At 47.2% G+C, this 13,185-nt stretch overlaps 1 protein-coding gene across 2 annotated transcripts in view; it reads left to right on the top strand.

Moving 5' to 3' along the window:
* The first annotated feature begins 793 nt into the window (after window positions 1–793).
* The window catches only part of GAD2 (glutamate decarboxylase 2), a 66,876-nt gene continuing 54,484 nt past the window's right edge, over window positions 794–13,185 (top strand). The window contains exons 1-5 of one of the 2 annotated variants that reach the window (XM_030550329.1): window positions 794–1,989; window positions 2,703–2,762; window positions 2,969–3,118; window positions 4,344–4,577; window positions 12,541–12,631. In XM_030550329.1, the coding sequence (XP_030406189.1) occupies window positions 1,914–1,989; window positions 2,703–2,762; window positions 2,969–3,118; window positions 4,344–4,577; window positions 12,541–12,631 (611 nt within the window). In that variant the 5' untranslated portion in view covers window positions 794–1,913. Of the gene's footprint in view, window positions 1,990–2,702; window positions 2,763–2,968; window positions 3,119–4,343; window positions 4,578–6,936; window positions 7,042–12,540; window positions 12,632–13,185 lie in introns of those variants that run through there. The other variant, XM_030550330.1, reaches the window with a different exon arrangement.

Here is a 13,185-nt window from a genome sequence, read left to right as displayed (position 1 = left end):
GCAGGGCCGAGAGCCGCCCGAGCCCCGTCTCCCAGCACCGCGGGACGCCCGGGGCGGTCTCGCCCGCCGGGCTGGTTGGAGCGATTTCAGCAGCACCCGCGATTGCTCCTTCCGGGACCGCTCCAGCACTTCCCCAGCGGGGCTGAGGGACGGTGATACCCCGCACGGCCTGAGGTTTGCTCTGCTCCACCCCAGCTGAGGCGGCAACACGCCCTCCCTTGCTCTCCCTCTTGCCCCGCAGGTGCGGGGCGAGCCGCGGGACGCCGGTGAAGGCTGGCTCGCGTGTGGCTTTTAGACAGGGGGAGCCTGAGCCGAAGGCCCTTGCAGCCAAGTCCCACAGTGACCGTCTGGCTTCACTCCCGCCGTGCTCAGCAGCAGTGCGGGGACGTGTGGGACCCTCTCCTCCCGCCCCATGCCTCGCGGGGCCCTGCCAGGCCCCACTCCTGTGACTCGGGCGGCTCCAGTCTCGGCGCCCCCTGCAGGCCTGCGAGGGCCGGAGGGCGTGGGGGATGCAGGCCTGGAGCTGGGCTCCCGCTACGTGCTGCTGCCCTTTGCTCTGGCCGGCTCCGCGGGCAGGCCCAGAGCATGGGGCGTGCACTGAATCTGAACCGATTTACGCCGGCGGCAGCCTCTGCGTGGAGCCGAGAAGACAGACGGGGTGTGATGAACTAGAGCGAGACCGATCCACCTTCCGGATCATTGGCTTGGCTGGCGGCGACCCAGCTGATCTGGGGGTTGTCACCAAAGGGAGATGAATAGACTCATCGGCCTGCAACCCGATGGCGTTTGTGGGCTAATAGAGCCGCTGATTAACAATCCCGCAGCCCCTGTCTCCGCCTATCGCCTCGCTGTATGGCAGGCTCAGAAAAGGCTCACGTTGTAGCCGCTCTCCGGAGCCACACACAAAGGGACGTGCTGTCCAGCTGCGTTTCCGTAACACTGGGGGCAGGGGGCTGGGCCCCGCGTAAAGGAATAAACTGACTCAGGACGGCCTAGAAATAGCCCGAGGTTGGTTCTCTGTGTTTTTGGGCATATCCCCTCGGTGGCGGTGGAGGCCAGGCCCTCTCTACCTGTGCCCACTGACGCCAAAACCTCAGCTCGTTCAATCCCCTGCCCTCTGGCCTTGAATGAAATGTGATCCCCGTCAGGCCAGAGCCCCCCGAGAGCCAGACACGCGTGGGATCGCCAGCCCGGGGACTCCCCAATCGGTTCTTCTGTGCTCCTCAGCTTGCCCCTGTGCCAGCCCCTAGCCTTCAAGTGCCTCCCTCGAGCTGCCGGGTCTTCCTCCCCATTGCCCCCTGAAACCACCTGTACACAGCTCGCGTGGGGCGCGCCCGGCTCCCGGAGCAAGTGTGGCTGTGCTAAGGGCCTGGCAGGCGTCCCACTAACCCCAGTCCCCGGGCCGGTCCCGCAGCGCCGGCAGCTGAGCTCTGCACAGAGCCAGCGCGTGGCCAACAGCAGCTCCTAGGCAGCAGCAGCAGCCCACAGCTCCAGGGGAGTCGTGACTCCGCACACCGCCCTTCCCCCGCCTCAGGGGACCCGGGCGGGCCGAGGGCTCTAGCTGGATAAAAGCGGAGCCTCGGTGACCCCCGTTTGGCCGAGAGACGCGCGGAGCTGGAGAGGGAGCGGATCGGCACCATGGAGAGCGCCTAGCGTCCCTGCCCCACTCCCTGTCCCACTTTCCGCGGCCAGCCCCGTCTTCCTAGCCCGCAGCCCGGCTGCTTCCAGCCTCCCTCTCTCCGGAGCCCCCAGGGAGCGCCAGGGCGCCGCTGCCTCTCTTGGCGCCGGCGCACGCTGCCTGGCGCTTGCACACGGGGACACTCGCACACGGGGACACTCCCGCGCTGGGACTCTCCCTCCCACACAGCTCCTTGCAGCTCGCCGGCTCCTAGGCACTGTTGGCAGCTCCGCAGATGGCAACGCCAGGCTCCGGCTTTTGGTCCTTCGGCTCCGAGGAGGGATCGGGGGACGCGGAGAACCACGGCACAGGTAGGAGCGCGGAGCAGCGCTGGCTCCACCACCAGCCGCAGGAAAATTCCCAGCCTAGTCCCGGGATGGGCTCCCAGCGCTACCTGCGCCCCGCATCCCATTCCCTGCCTGCAGCCAAGCGGGCTGGAGACCGGCTGGCCAGTTCATCGCGGTCCGTCCTGACCAGCAACGGAGCGCACACTTGGATGCGGATGAGGCAACGAATAATCACCTAGAGATACTCCAGCCACCACCCAGGGCAGCGCTGGCAAAGAGAAACGCAGCCGTCCCAGCTCGCCTCGGACTTCGCAAGGGACTCGGGACCCAGAGCTGGGTTGCAGGGCAGCTTTATTGTAAAGCCTTGGCTCCAGCTAGAGCTGGATCAAGGTGCCGCAGGATTCTCCAGGGCAGGAAGGAGCGACGCCAACATAAACCTGAGTCTACTCCAGGGGGGCTTTTACCTGGCTGAGGGGGTGTCTCTTTGGGGCTGGAGAGGAAGGCGAGAGGGAGGGGAAAGGTTGTGTTGTCTTGGGGGATATTAAGGAAGTTGTGTTCTGTGTTACCCGGAATGTGTTTGCTCTTCGAGTTCTGAAAGTTAGACAGGAGGGACAGTTCCCAACTAGGCATCCAGCCCGGAGCAAGACCAGGACACCTGAGCCAGGCTGTTTCCGAGATGACCCTGCAGAAGGTATGGTACAGCCCGGATAATTTACAGAGCCCTTTTTCTCTTCCAGCAAAAGCGTGGTGCCAGGCTGCCCAAAAGTTTACGGGAGGAATTGGAACCAAACTCTGCGGTAAGCGAGGGAAACCAGTGGTACCAAATTTCATGAAAATGGGCAATAAGCAAAAAAGAATTCGCAGCCACCTGAGGGACCTTGGAGAGATTCTAAGTCCTTTTGCGCTGGCAGAGAGGGTTAGCGGATCGCAGCGGGGACTGTAGTCCAGTCCCTGTGTTTTAAGAGCTGATGTATTTAGGCTGCGTCTTTTGTGCCATTGTTAGCTCTGCTGTATGGGGATGGAGAAAAGTCCATGGAAACCGGGGCGAAGGATGACCTGGGCTCAGCGGAAAAGACACCGGCCTGTACCTGCAACAACAAGCCCTGTAGCTGCCAGAAAGCGGATATTAATTATGCATTTTTACACTCAACAGGTAACGGTACCGCGTGTGTGCTTAAAAGTAGGTATGGAAAGCCATTCCTCCGACTTCTCAGCTGCTAGGCTTTCTCAGCCCACCCTAACCCTAGGGGCAGATCTCTCATACAGACAAGGGGTGGAGACCCACAGACGAGCTAAATGATAGAAATTCTTAGGACTATTCTAGCACAGCAGGAAGGTTTGGGAAGGGCTGTATGGACAGCACAGAAATTGGCATTATCTATATAGATATGTGTCCGTGTAAACTCAATATTGCTCCGCAATCGGGTCTGTCTGGGCTTGCTGTGCAGTGGCTCTGCCGTTAAGGCCGAGGGGGTGTACACTCAGAAGAAGGGTTTCCCTGTGGGATAGGGTAGATGACAAACTTTTCTAAAACACCAGTAAGATATTCGGACTGCCTTGGCCTCTGAGCTGAGCTGCCCGAGGAAGACTGACGGCAGCTTTTGTTGAGAAACACGAAGCCAGCCGGGCTCACCATTTTTAATTCCAGACATTCGTGCCATATTAATGAATGAACAGCTCAGTCTTTCTGCTCCGGTAGATACCCCAGACCCCAAGGGGGATGTGCTGGTGAGAAATGGTCCCATTCGAACCACCAGCTGCGCAGGGTTCCCTTCTCTTGGCCTGTGGGGTCAATGGACAACAAGCAGCCATGATAATCTCCTATATATTTAACCGCTATAGGGCTACAAAGATACAGTCACAAGAAATAGGGGTTTCCTGTACAATTCGGTTTAAGTAAAGATACAAATCTAAATAAATAAATCAGAGCATAACTTATTATTTCACGGAAAGGCATTCAAGCATCTCTAAGGTATTGCAACCCTCCCATTTAACCAAACACAAAGAAGCTATTTTATTATGATGCTCTTCCACTTGTGTCATTTACGGTTCAGGTATTTACCTATTTTTCCCTGAAACTCTTTTCGTTATTTCTTTTTCTTTTTTCTTTCTTTTTTTCAAAGTTTTTAAAATCGGTCATAAAATGCATTTTCCACACAAATTTCTAGTTAACAATGAATTTAGAGCTTGACCTATCTCCTAGAAAAACATATTTTTGAAATAAGGTCTCATCGAATTGCTTAACAAATTAAAAACCCGATCCTCCGCTCACTGAAGCCAATAGAAAAGCCCCAAAGTCAGTGGGGGCGAGATTGTGTCAAAAATCTGTACATTAAACAATAAACTGGAGCTAACATTTCATGTAATTCCCCCCTCAGATCTTCTGCCGGCGTGCAATGGGGAAATAACAACTCTGTCTTTCCTGCAAGACGTTATGGATATTTTGCTTCAGTATGTGGTGAAAAGTTTTGATAGATCAACAAAGGTTATTGATTTCCATTACCCAAATGAGCTGCTTCAGGAATATAATTGGGAGCTGGCAGATCAACCACAGACCTTGGAAGAAATTTTGTTGAACTGCAGAACAACTCTAAAATATGCAATCAAAACAGGTAACGGCATGCTGAGATTCGAGTATGTGTGATTTTTTTACTATGTTTTAACATGTCACTTATTGATTCTTGGAAAGTCCGTGAAGCGGGGATAGAATATTACCCTGTGTGGCTTCAAGTAGTTATTGTAATTTGTAAATACAGAACTGTAGATGAAAGAAAGAAAACTATTTTCTTGGCTCTCTTAATATTTTCCTACGTGAAATGTTACAGTGTAAGTACAACAATATACATTCTTCCTGATTGAAATGAATTGTCCCTGTCAATGGTGGAACCTGTATATATCAATCGCTACGAAAATAGCATTCTCCCACCCCTGTGGCTCTTTTCGCACTAAATTTTTACATCGAGCACATTTGGGGCCCCCATCTTCTTCCATTCTTTACCCTCTTCCACCCTAACCCGCTAATGGGGAACAAATTCCGCGGTCGGTTACAACGGTATGAATTCGGAGCTAAACAAATGTAAACCCGAATTTACACCGACGTAGCAGAATCCACTCCCTGCAGTCCCCCCAATGAGTGCTCAGTTCACAAGGAATGCAGGATAGGGCCCCTGAAGCAGAGCTCTTCTGAGAAGAAACTGTTACCGTTGACTGGTGGGGTGGGGAGAAAAGAAGCAATTAATTAATTTGTCAACTAAAATCGCCATAAGAACCACACTAATGGAAGCTCTGAGCAGACAGCTGTGTGTTGAAGCGATGTTATTTATACAAAAGGCCACCAACTCTCCTGTGTGCCAAGCGGATCGAGAGCTGGTGCTTCAGCTTTGCATCCCATAGCCCTGGCTTTGACTTCCACATCTCCACACAGTCTAAAAAGGCTGGGTGCAGAGAATGAACAATCCCGTTTTCGCGGAGAACGCGATCTGGCTGCCCACTCCTGGGCTCCGTGTAAAAATTGGAGAATTTGGCGCAGTGGAACCCAGAAAACATGGTTTTTCCCACTGGATTCTAAGCATGAAAAATAGGAGCTTGTTTAATGGCTATTTTTGTTATTGTCATGACCAAAAAAAATTCCAGTTCTGATCTGTCCAGAAACAGCACCATTTGTCCCTGCTCATGTCGTTATCTCCACTTAGGCAACCTGCCACATGAAAATGATATTCTCAGTGATGCTAAAAAGAATTCAGCAAATTCTAGTGTGGACCCAGCTAATTAAATTCCCACGGAATAAACAGAAAACAGAGGCTGCCTTTAGCCTCTCTTATACTGTTATTTAAAAGAACCATTTGTAGAGAAAACAAGGGTTCGAGAAGCTCCCACTGGCATTTGAATGGCTGGGGAAATTTTTTTTAAATAAATATAAATAATATTTTAAGTATAAATCCTTTCAAAATGTGGGTCCAAAAATCTGAAGTAGACAATAATGTGATGTGCCTGTCGGCTGTGCAGACTGCGGGCCTTTTAACAAATTGGATGGAGTGGAATAGACCCGATCCTGATCCACTGGAGTCTTTGGCAAAACTCCCATTGACTTCAAAGGGACAGGATCGGTCCGGTGTTTTCACTATTTGATTCTGATGTCACCAAAGCTTCCCAAAAAATATCCGGGCAACATACATAGGAAATAATTGAAGTAGTTACATTTGGTGGAACTCCTGGTCTGGTGCCGCAATATGGCATAGGAAACCAGTATTTAACGGGTTTAGATCAAACACTGGAACCCGATTCAGATAGGATTTGTTAGGCTCGCTCTACTAGTATACAGGTGCAATTTGCATTTCGCTTCAGTGCATATCGACGCAATAAAATTACTGTGAAATGTACATATACAATTCCTTCAAAATAATGTTACTCTTTCAGTTGTGGCATAGAAATGTGGGGAAATTTCCCCATTTGTAGTTAAAATATACAAAATTTTTATACTTAAAATTACATTTTCAAAGTTCAAATGACTGCAATGACCATTTAAAAAAAATAAAACATTTATTTGTTTATTTATTTTAAATAAAGCTGTTTGCTAGGGCTTCTTTTAGTTTCACCAAGCAAGTGGTCAAGCTAGTACCCTGGTTGTAGAAGAAAACGGGACCAAGAGAATGCAACTCCAGACACCCTTTGAGTGTGATTGTATTCCCCTGATGTGATTCTTTGGCTCAAGGCTATCCATGTCCGCCCAGTCTCGCTGATCAGGAGTGTAGTGCCCTCTGGGTTCTTCCAAAATGTCAGGCATGTCAAAGCAGCCGCAAGAAACTGGCAGTCTGATTTCGTTTGCACGTTTCACGTATACACGCCTGTATTATTACCTGTCTCGTTTGAATAGTAATGTTATTTAGCCTCGTAAAACAATTGTCATTTCGCTGCTATTAGGAGGCTTCTTGATACCTCAAGGAGCCATTTCATACGAATCTCAGGCTGGCACTACGTTTACACCAAAGCCCTTTCCCCTGTGTGAGGCACTTTGAGTTGTACGATGAAATCGTTGCCGTTGCGGGTGAAAGGGTCGCTGTGCCAGGACTAGAGGATGTAAGTAACGAGTCAGACCGCAATATGCGGTGTTAGGCCAATGCACAAGGCACGGCAGGGTTGGAAACGCTGTAACTTTCTGGAGCTTTTTGTCACGACTGTTGTGGCAACGGTCCAGCACCACAGCTAAACATCGTCCATATGCAGCGCCACACGCAATAGACAAAGGCCCCGGGCATCCGCCCAGAATGGCGAAAAAGCGCCTGTGTCAAACAGACCGGGGGAGTCCGACCAAAGAACGTGCTTCGCTACGTTAAGGCTTTCGGGGGAGTGTATAGACGAGGGCATGTCAGCTGGACTGAGGCTGGGTTCACCTCGGAACGGGATCCCTAGAGGTCTGACCAGCGGCCCCTTGCTGAGCCTCGGAGCTCATCTGCTCAGCTAGAGAGCCCGTTTTCTGAAGCAGGGGCGCGCGCCTGCCTCCCTTCAGCCCCGCACTTCCCCTTCGCTAGCTTAACAGAGGAGTTAAGGCTGTTTCTCCACCCGGAGGAGCCGTGTGTTTCAGCAACCGCCGCCGCTTAGGAGACAGGGTTCTGCCAATATCCGTTCGGAGCTGCTGGGTGAAGAATTTAGCATGTGATCCTCGAGAAAATACCCTGAAGCAGCCTTGGGGTCTTTAGCTAAGCAGAGTAGAGGTGCTTGTACGTGTGCTTGCTAAGGGCTCAGAGGAAACAATTGGTAATAACAGCAAAGAATCCTGTGGCACCTTGTAGACTAACAGACCTATTGGAGCATGAGCTTTCCTGAGGGAAAGCTTGGTAATAAATTGATTAATTGAGCCTCCTATTCTGCAGCCAGATCCGGTTTCCCAGGCTTTATTCCTGAGGACTATCTGCTCGAGTTGTTTACTCTATCGGTTGATTATCAATATTAAAAATTCACTGTCTATTGTTTAATTGCGATTGGTTAGATATGTCACGTGGTATTTTCCCCTGCTTCTCGACTGGATAAGTGCGTCGGTACAGGTGCATCCGATCCAAATTCTTATGTTTGTTCAATTAAAATTCAGCTTCTGGGAATACTGGTGTATGTAGCATTGCAATTCAATTTCCAGAGTTTGTTGGAGTTTAAAAAGTAATGGAGATTCCAGACAGTGAGCAGACTAAGAACTAGTGTTTGTCCAGCATTGCTTTTGGTCGGTGCTATTTGCTAGTCAGCAGGTAGTAAATACAAAAGGTTGATGAAGGTGGCCAGAGCAGGTTGATTTACAAAGCGGAATGGCTACCAGTGGTTCTCTGTGTGTGTCTGTATTAGAGGGCAACAGAAGACTGTAAATAAATAAAAGAGAATGCAAAGCGTGAAAGTGCTGCCAGCTGGGGCTATCAGTGCTCTGGGGTTATATTGCTTGTTCTGACTCGGGCTCATGTGTTACCATGGGCACATCAGTTTATCCATCTGTAAGATGAGGGTAGTACTGGGGCTTCCCGATTTCACAGGTGTGCTTTGCAGCTTGATTAGTGTCTTTATCATGCATTGAGCTCCTTGGGTGACAGAGAAATATATCCAAATTATCTATTTTTAAGTTAATAAATCCAGCAGACGGTGATATTCCCCTGTTTCCCCTTGAACCCACCCCAGATTCGGATTACTTACAGTCCCCTCTTTTAGTTAGTTGCAAAACAATGTTGATAGCCATGCATTGAGGTAGGAGAGCACTATTCTACTGCTTTTTACTAATGCCTCAAGCAAGATCTGCTTATATGGTCAAGGTTTAAATGACACTAGAATTTATTTCAGCCACCCAATAGGGTGAAAGAACTTTACAGTCTCTCTAGGACCTTAAGCAGTCCCAATAATGGAGAAATACAAGCATCTATGGTTAGAGTCAGATTATCTCCTTTCCTGTTATAAGTGGAGAGCAGGGTCCAAATTTTGCTGAAGCGATGGCAAGTGAAAGCATCATTCTCCCTGCTTCCTTTGCTCCGAGGACATCCCTGTGAGAAGGCTGTATATATGCAGGACTCTGTGGTTTCGAAGGGACTGTGGGTGAGCCAGCACCAGGAAGAGCTGGGGAAGAACCTGTCTCTGCAGCATCACCCCTCTGAAAATGTGTGGGAATTTCCCCAGGTCCCCCAGTAAGGCTAGCCCTGTCAGTACAGCTTACAGAACATCCTGTTCCACACTATCCAACATTGACAAAGGCAGGGGTGGTTTGGCCCAGCTATGGATGAGGAAAATGTTGAGCACATGGTTCCTCAGGGAGCTGTGCTGTTATGGGAGACTGGAGGTAGAGATTGGCAGGACACACTGGGCTCTAAAGAAATGCACCAGAACTCTGTTTTCCCCCAGGATTTTGCCATAGACTCCCAGCTGGACCCCCAGGAGTTTTCCCAGACTTTCTGTCAGTTTTCCTGAGGGAGGAGATGATTTGACCCTTAATTGTTGAAAGCTACCACAGAATATCACATCTTCGGTGAGGCTGGAATTCACTTGCTGGCGGAGAGCCTGAGCAAGGTCCTCCCATATCGCTGAATATCTGTGGAATCCTGTGTGGCTGGAGAAGTATAGCCATGCAAGCCATAATGGGAAGTTCCGAAGCCCCCTGAGCATTAGTGGAATAGGCTCTGTGCCAGCTTCAAAGATAGAGGAAAGCATTGATGATTGACCAGAGAAAGGGGTCAAGGATCTGTGCTTATGCTGTACCAGTGGTCAGCAATCCTTGCATAGAAGGTGTGGGCTGCTATGTGGATTATGGGATGGGGGGAATTGGATTTTGTTTCCAACTCTCAACCCAGGCTTACTTCCAGCCACAAAGCCCAATTACTCAGCCTTTGTGTGCTGTGAGCTGGGGGGCAGGTGAGTAATTCTCGGCATAATTCTTTTGGCCATGTGTATGTGCCTGATAGCAAACCACTAGAGACTAGGAGACAAGTTTTCTCTTAGTTTTTGTTTGCATTTCCTCAATCGCCCTGCTGTATTTTATATTTCCCATGCGGTCAGTACCAGTCTGCAGTCCTTGGGTTAGGACAAGTATTTTCTAAGCAGGAACACTTTCCTTTGAATGAGATGATATTTACGTAATTGTTAATCTTTCAAAATTCTTGCTAGTAACAAAGCCATGTAACTATAAATAGGGAGGCAGGACATGACTAGTCAAGTGAGCTCTAATGAGTTATTTGTATTCCCAGTTTTAATAGCTCTGGGCATATTTTTGAAATATAATATCTGATAGGAGGTTAGAAAAATCCAGAAGTCAGCAAGAGAAACCTTGTAAATGGACTACCCAGCCCATGGAATATATTTTCACACATCATTCTGACATAGCAGCAATGTTCCCTTTCGTTGGGTTTATTTAAAATCACAGTTATTTATAATTGTATTCTGACAATGGATAAATGACAAATATTACTACAGTCCATACCATATTTGCACAATCATCAGCCTCTGAGTCATGGTCAGAGCAGTCAGCAAAGTGTTCCATTTTCTCATTTTGCCTTGTCTTTTATAATCATTAGCCATTCACCACTGATGCTGTTATAAGCAGTGGCAAGCACCTCAGATGGTGTGTTGTGCCTTTCAAACGTAGCCCAAGCAAAAGCACAGTCAGTGACAACATGCGACACACATGCAGTGGTGAATAGCTATTTTAGTGCAGTTACATCATGCTAATTTTCAATACAAATGGCCAGAGCTTGTAATTCCAGTACAATATAATTTCAGTACAAATGACACTGGTCTACAATTTTTGAGAAGTCATCTGCTTCAGAGATAAAATGTGATATTTATTATGTATTTTGATGTGCTGAATTCAAATATGACAATTAAAACAACTGATTGGCTACTGTTTCTAAGATATTTAAGTTTTTACATTTTATGTCTATGTATATTGTGTAGATAGTAGAGTTTTAATCATAAATTGTAAACCTAGGTCTTTTCATGTGTTGATGGTTGCTTTACATGATAATATTTCACCTGTCCCGTTTATGTAACACTTTAAAATTCAGCAAAAGGGTTATATAAATAAAATTTATTATGAAACAAAAGACAAAAATCTATTATGTACATAGTTTAGTCCTATTCAGTGTCTACTCGGCACTTCTTGGCTTGTTTCTTGTATTCATTAAATGGAGCATCTCTTGTCACTGTCCAGCAATAGTCTGCAAGCATTGATGGGCTCCATTTGCCCTGATAGCCTGCCAGGAGATTCCACTGCTGTAGTCTGGAGCCCAACAGCTCTGCCTTACCCTTGGGTAGTTCCAAATCCCTGACAAGGTCATTCAGTTCACCTTGTGTTATGAGGTGTGGTTCAGAGGAGGAGGATGGGAGAAAATGTGGGTCCTGTGACATTGATGGTTCAGGACCAGAAGTTTCATCCTCTTCCTCTTCCTCGTCTGACTCAAGTGAGAATGATTCTGGTGCAACGGGAACCGGCAGTCCTTCTCTGTGGGGTACTGGGCGTATAGCTGATGGAATGTTTGGATAATGCACAGTCGACTTTTTCTTCTTTGACACACCTTTCCCAACTGGAGGCACCATGCAGAAGTAACAATTGCTGGTATGATCTGTTGGCTCTCTCCAAATCATTGGCACTGCAAAAGATTTGCTTTTCCTGTTCAGCCACTGGCCAAGATTTGTTGCACAAGTGTTGCAGCATATGTGTGGGGCCCACCTCTTGTCCTGATCTCCAATTTTGCAGCCAATAGAAAGGTGATAGGCTTTCTTAACCATAGTGGTTAGACTAAGCTTTTGTGATGCAAAAGTCACTTCACCACAAACATAGCAGAAGTTATCTGCACTGTTCACACAAGTACGAGGCATCCCTGCTCACTTTGGCTAAACAGAAATGTGTCCCTTTGCAAAATCAAACACTGACAAATAAGAGAGCAGGACACTGTATGATTTCTAGAGCTGATATAGGGCAATTTGTTCAGCAGAGTGATGTAAGCTTCGTTATGATTGCATCATCCATGACTTCTAGGAATAACATGATGCAATTCATATCATGTATGACACAATACCAGCTTCAGATTGCATCATTCATTGTTTTGCCTAAAAAGCAAGTACTGTCCAACCCCAGTCATAGATTTATTCATAGAACCAGTCAAAGATGTATTTTAGTCATTTCTGGTTTAAATTGAGATTCCTTCCCTTTATAACTCACTTCTCCGCCGCCATTCCCAAGTCAAGGGTCGTATATACTGACCCGATAGCATATCTTGAAAACTAGAGCCAATCAACAATTTTAAGCATCATTTTCGTTCTCAGTGACCCAGAATTAGTAAAGTTGGACTACATTTATTTCAGAAGCATTTTGGCTGTAGAGCAGTGTGATAGATCTTATAATTTCTAGCTCTACTTCATTGTTTCTGTTTTACTTATTTTGAAATAAGGAAGGAGAAAATAATCTCCCCATTACAAAAGATCTGTTGTCGTTGTTGTTTCACACATTGATGATGCTTTTCCATTGTGTAAAAATCCTGAGATAAATACACCAATCAGTACTGAGCAATTTCATTCTGCTTCATCAGACTTCTGATACATTTTTTCCATTTTATGCAGGGCATCCTAGATATTTCAATCAACTTTCAACTGGACTGGACATGGTTGGATTAGCTGCAGACTGGCTGACATCAACAGCAAATACTAATATGTAAGTAGCCAAATTTGCCACTATCATTATCTAGGTTAATTTTAAAATTAGATTCTGCAGTATTTGCTGTAGCTGTAGGTAAAAGAAAGCCTTTTATGTGAAACTAGCAGGAAAAACATTTGTCTGCCTTTTAAATTTTAATACAGCCATCATGTTATTTTAAAACTGATTTGTATGTTGTCTCTCATAAAAAAAAATGCATCGCATAAATAAAATGACAGCTCTGATAAAATTCCTGCAAGTGAAGGGGAAAATATTTTTGTGTTTTGCATACATAGATAAGTTAAATGTGAAATGGAAACACAAACAGATGCTTTTAGATAAATAGACTTGCTGACAAAAGAACCTGATCTTCCAATCCTTACTCATGTGGGTTAGTGCCCATTGGTTTCAGTGGGACTATCCAAGTGGCGAAGGGCTGTAGGGTCAGACCCAAAGTTTATTTGTAAGGCTCCTGGCCTATGAAGTGTTGTATGCACATCTTGCTTTATGCACCATGTCTCATTGACTTCCGTGAAACTACATTTGCATGTGAAGTGAAGGGCCTTGTTCTG

The sequence above is a fragment of the Gopherus evgoodei genome, chromosome 2 (assembly GCF_007399415.2).
Source record: "Gopherus evgoodei ecotype Sinaloan lineage chromosome 2, rGopEvg1_v1.p, whole genome shotgun sequence".
In the NCBI taxonomy this organism is placed as follows: Eukaryota; Metazoa; Chordata; order Testudines; family Testudinidae; genus Gopherus; species Gopherus evgoodei.
Note: the sequence above shows the minus strand (reverse complement) of the source record. Positions and strands in the feature narration are given on the sequence as shown.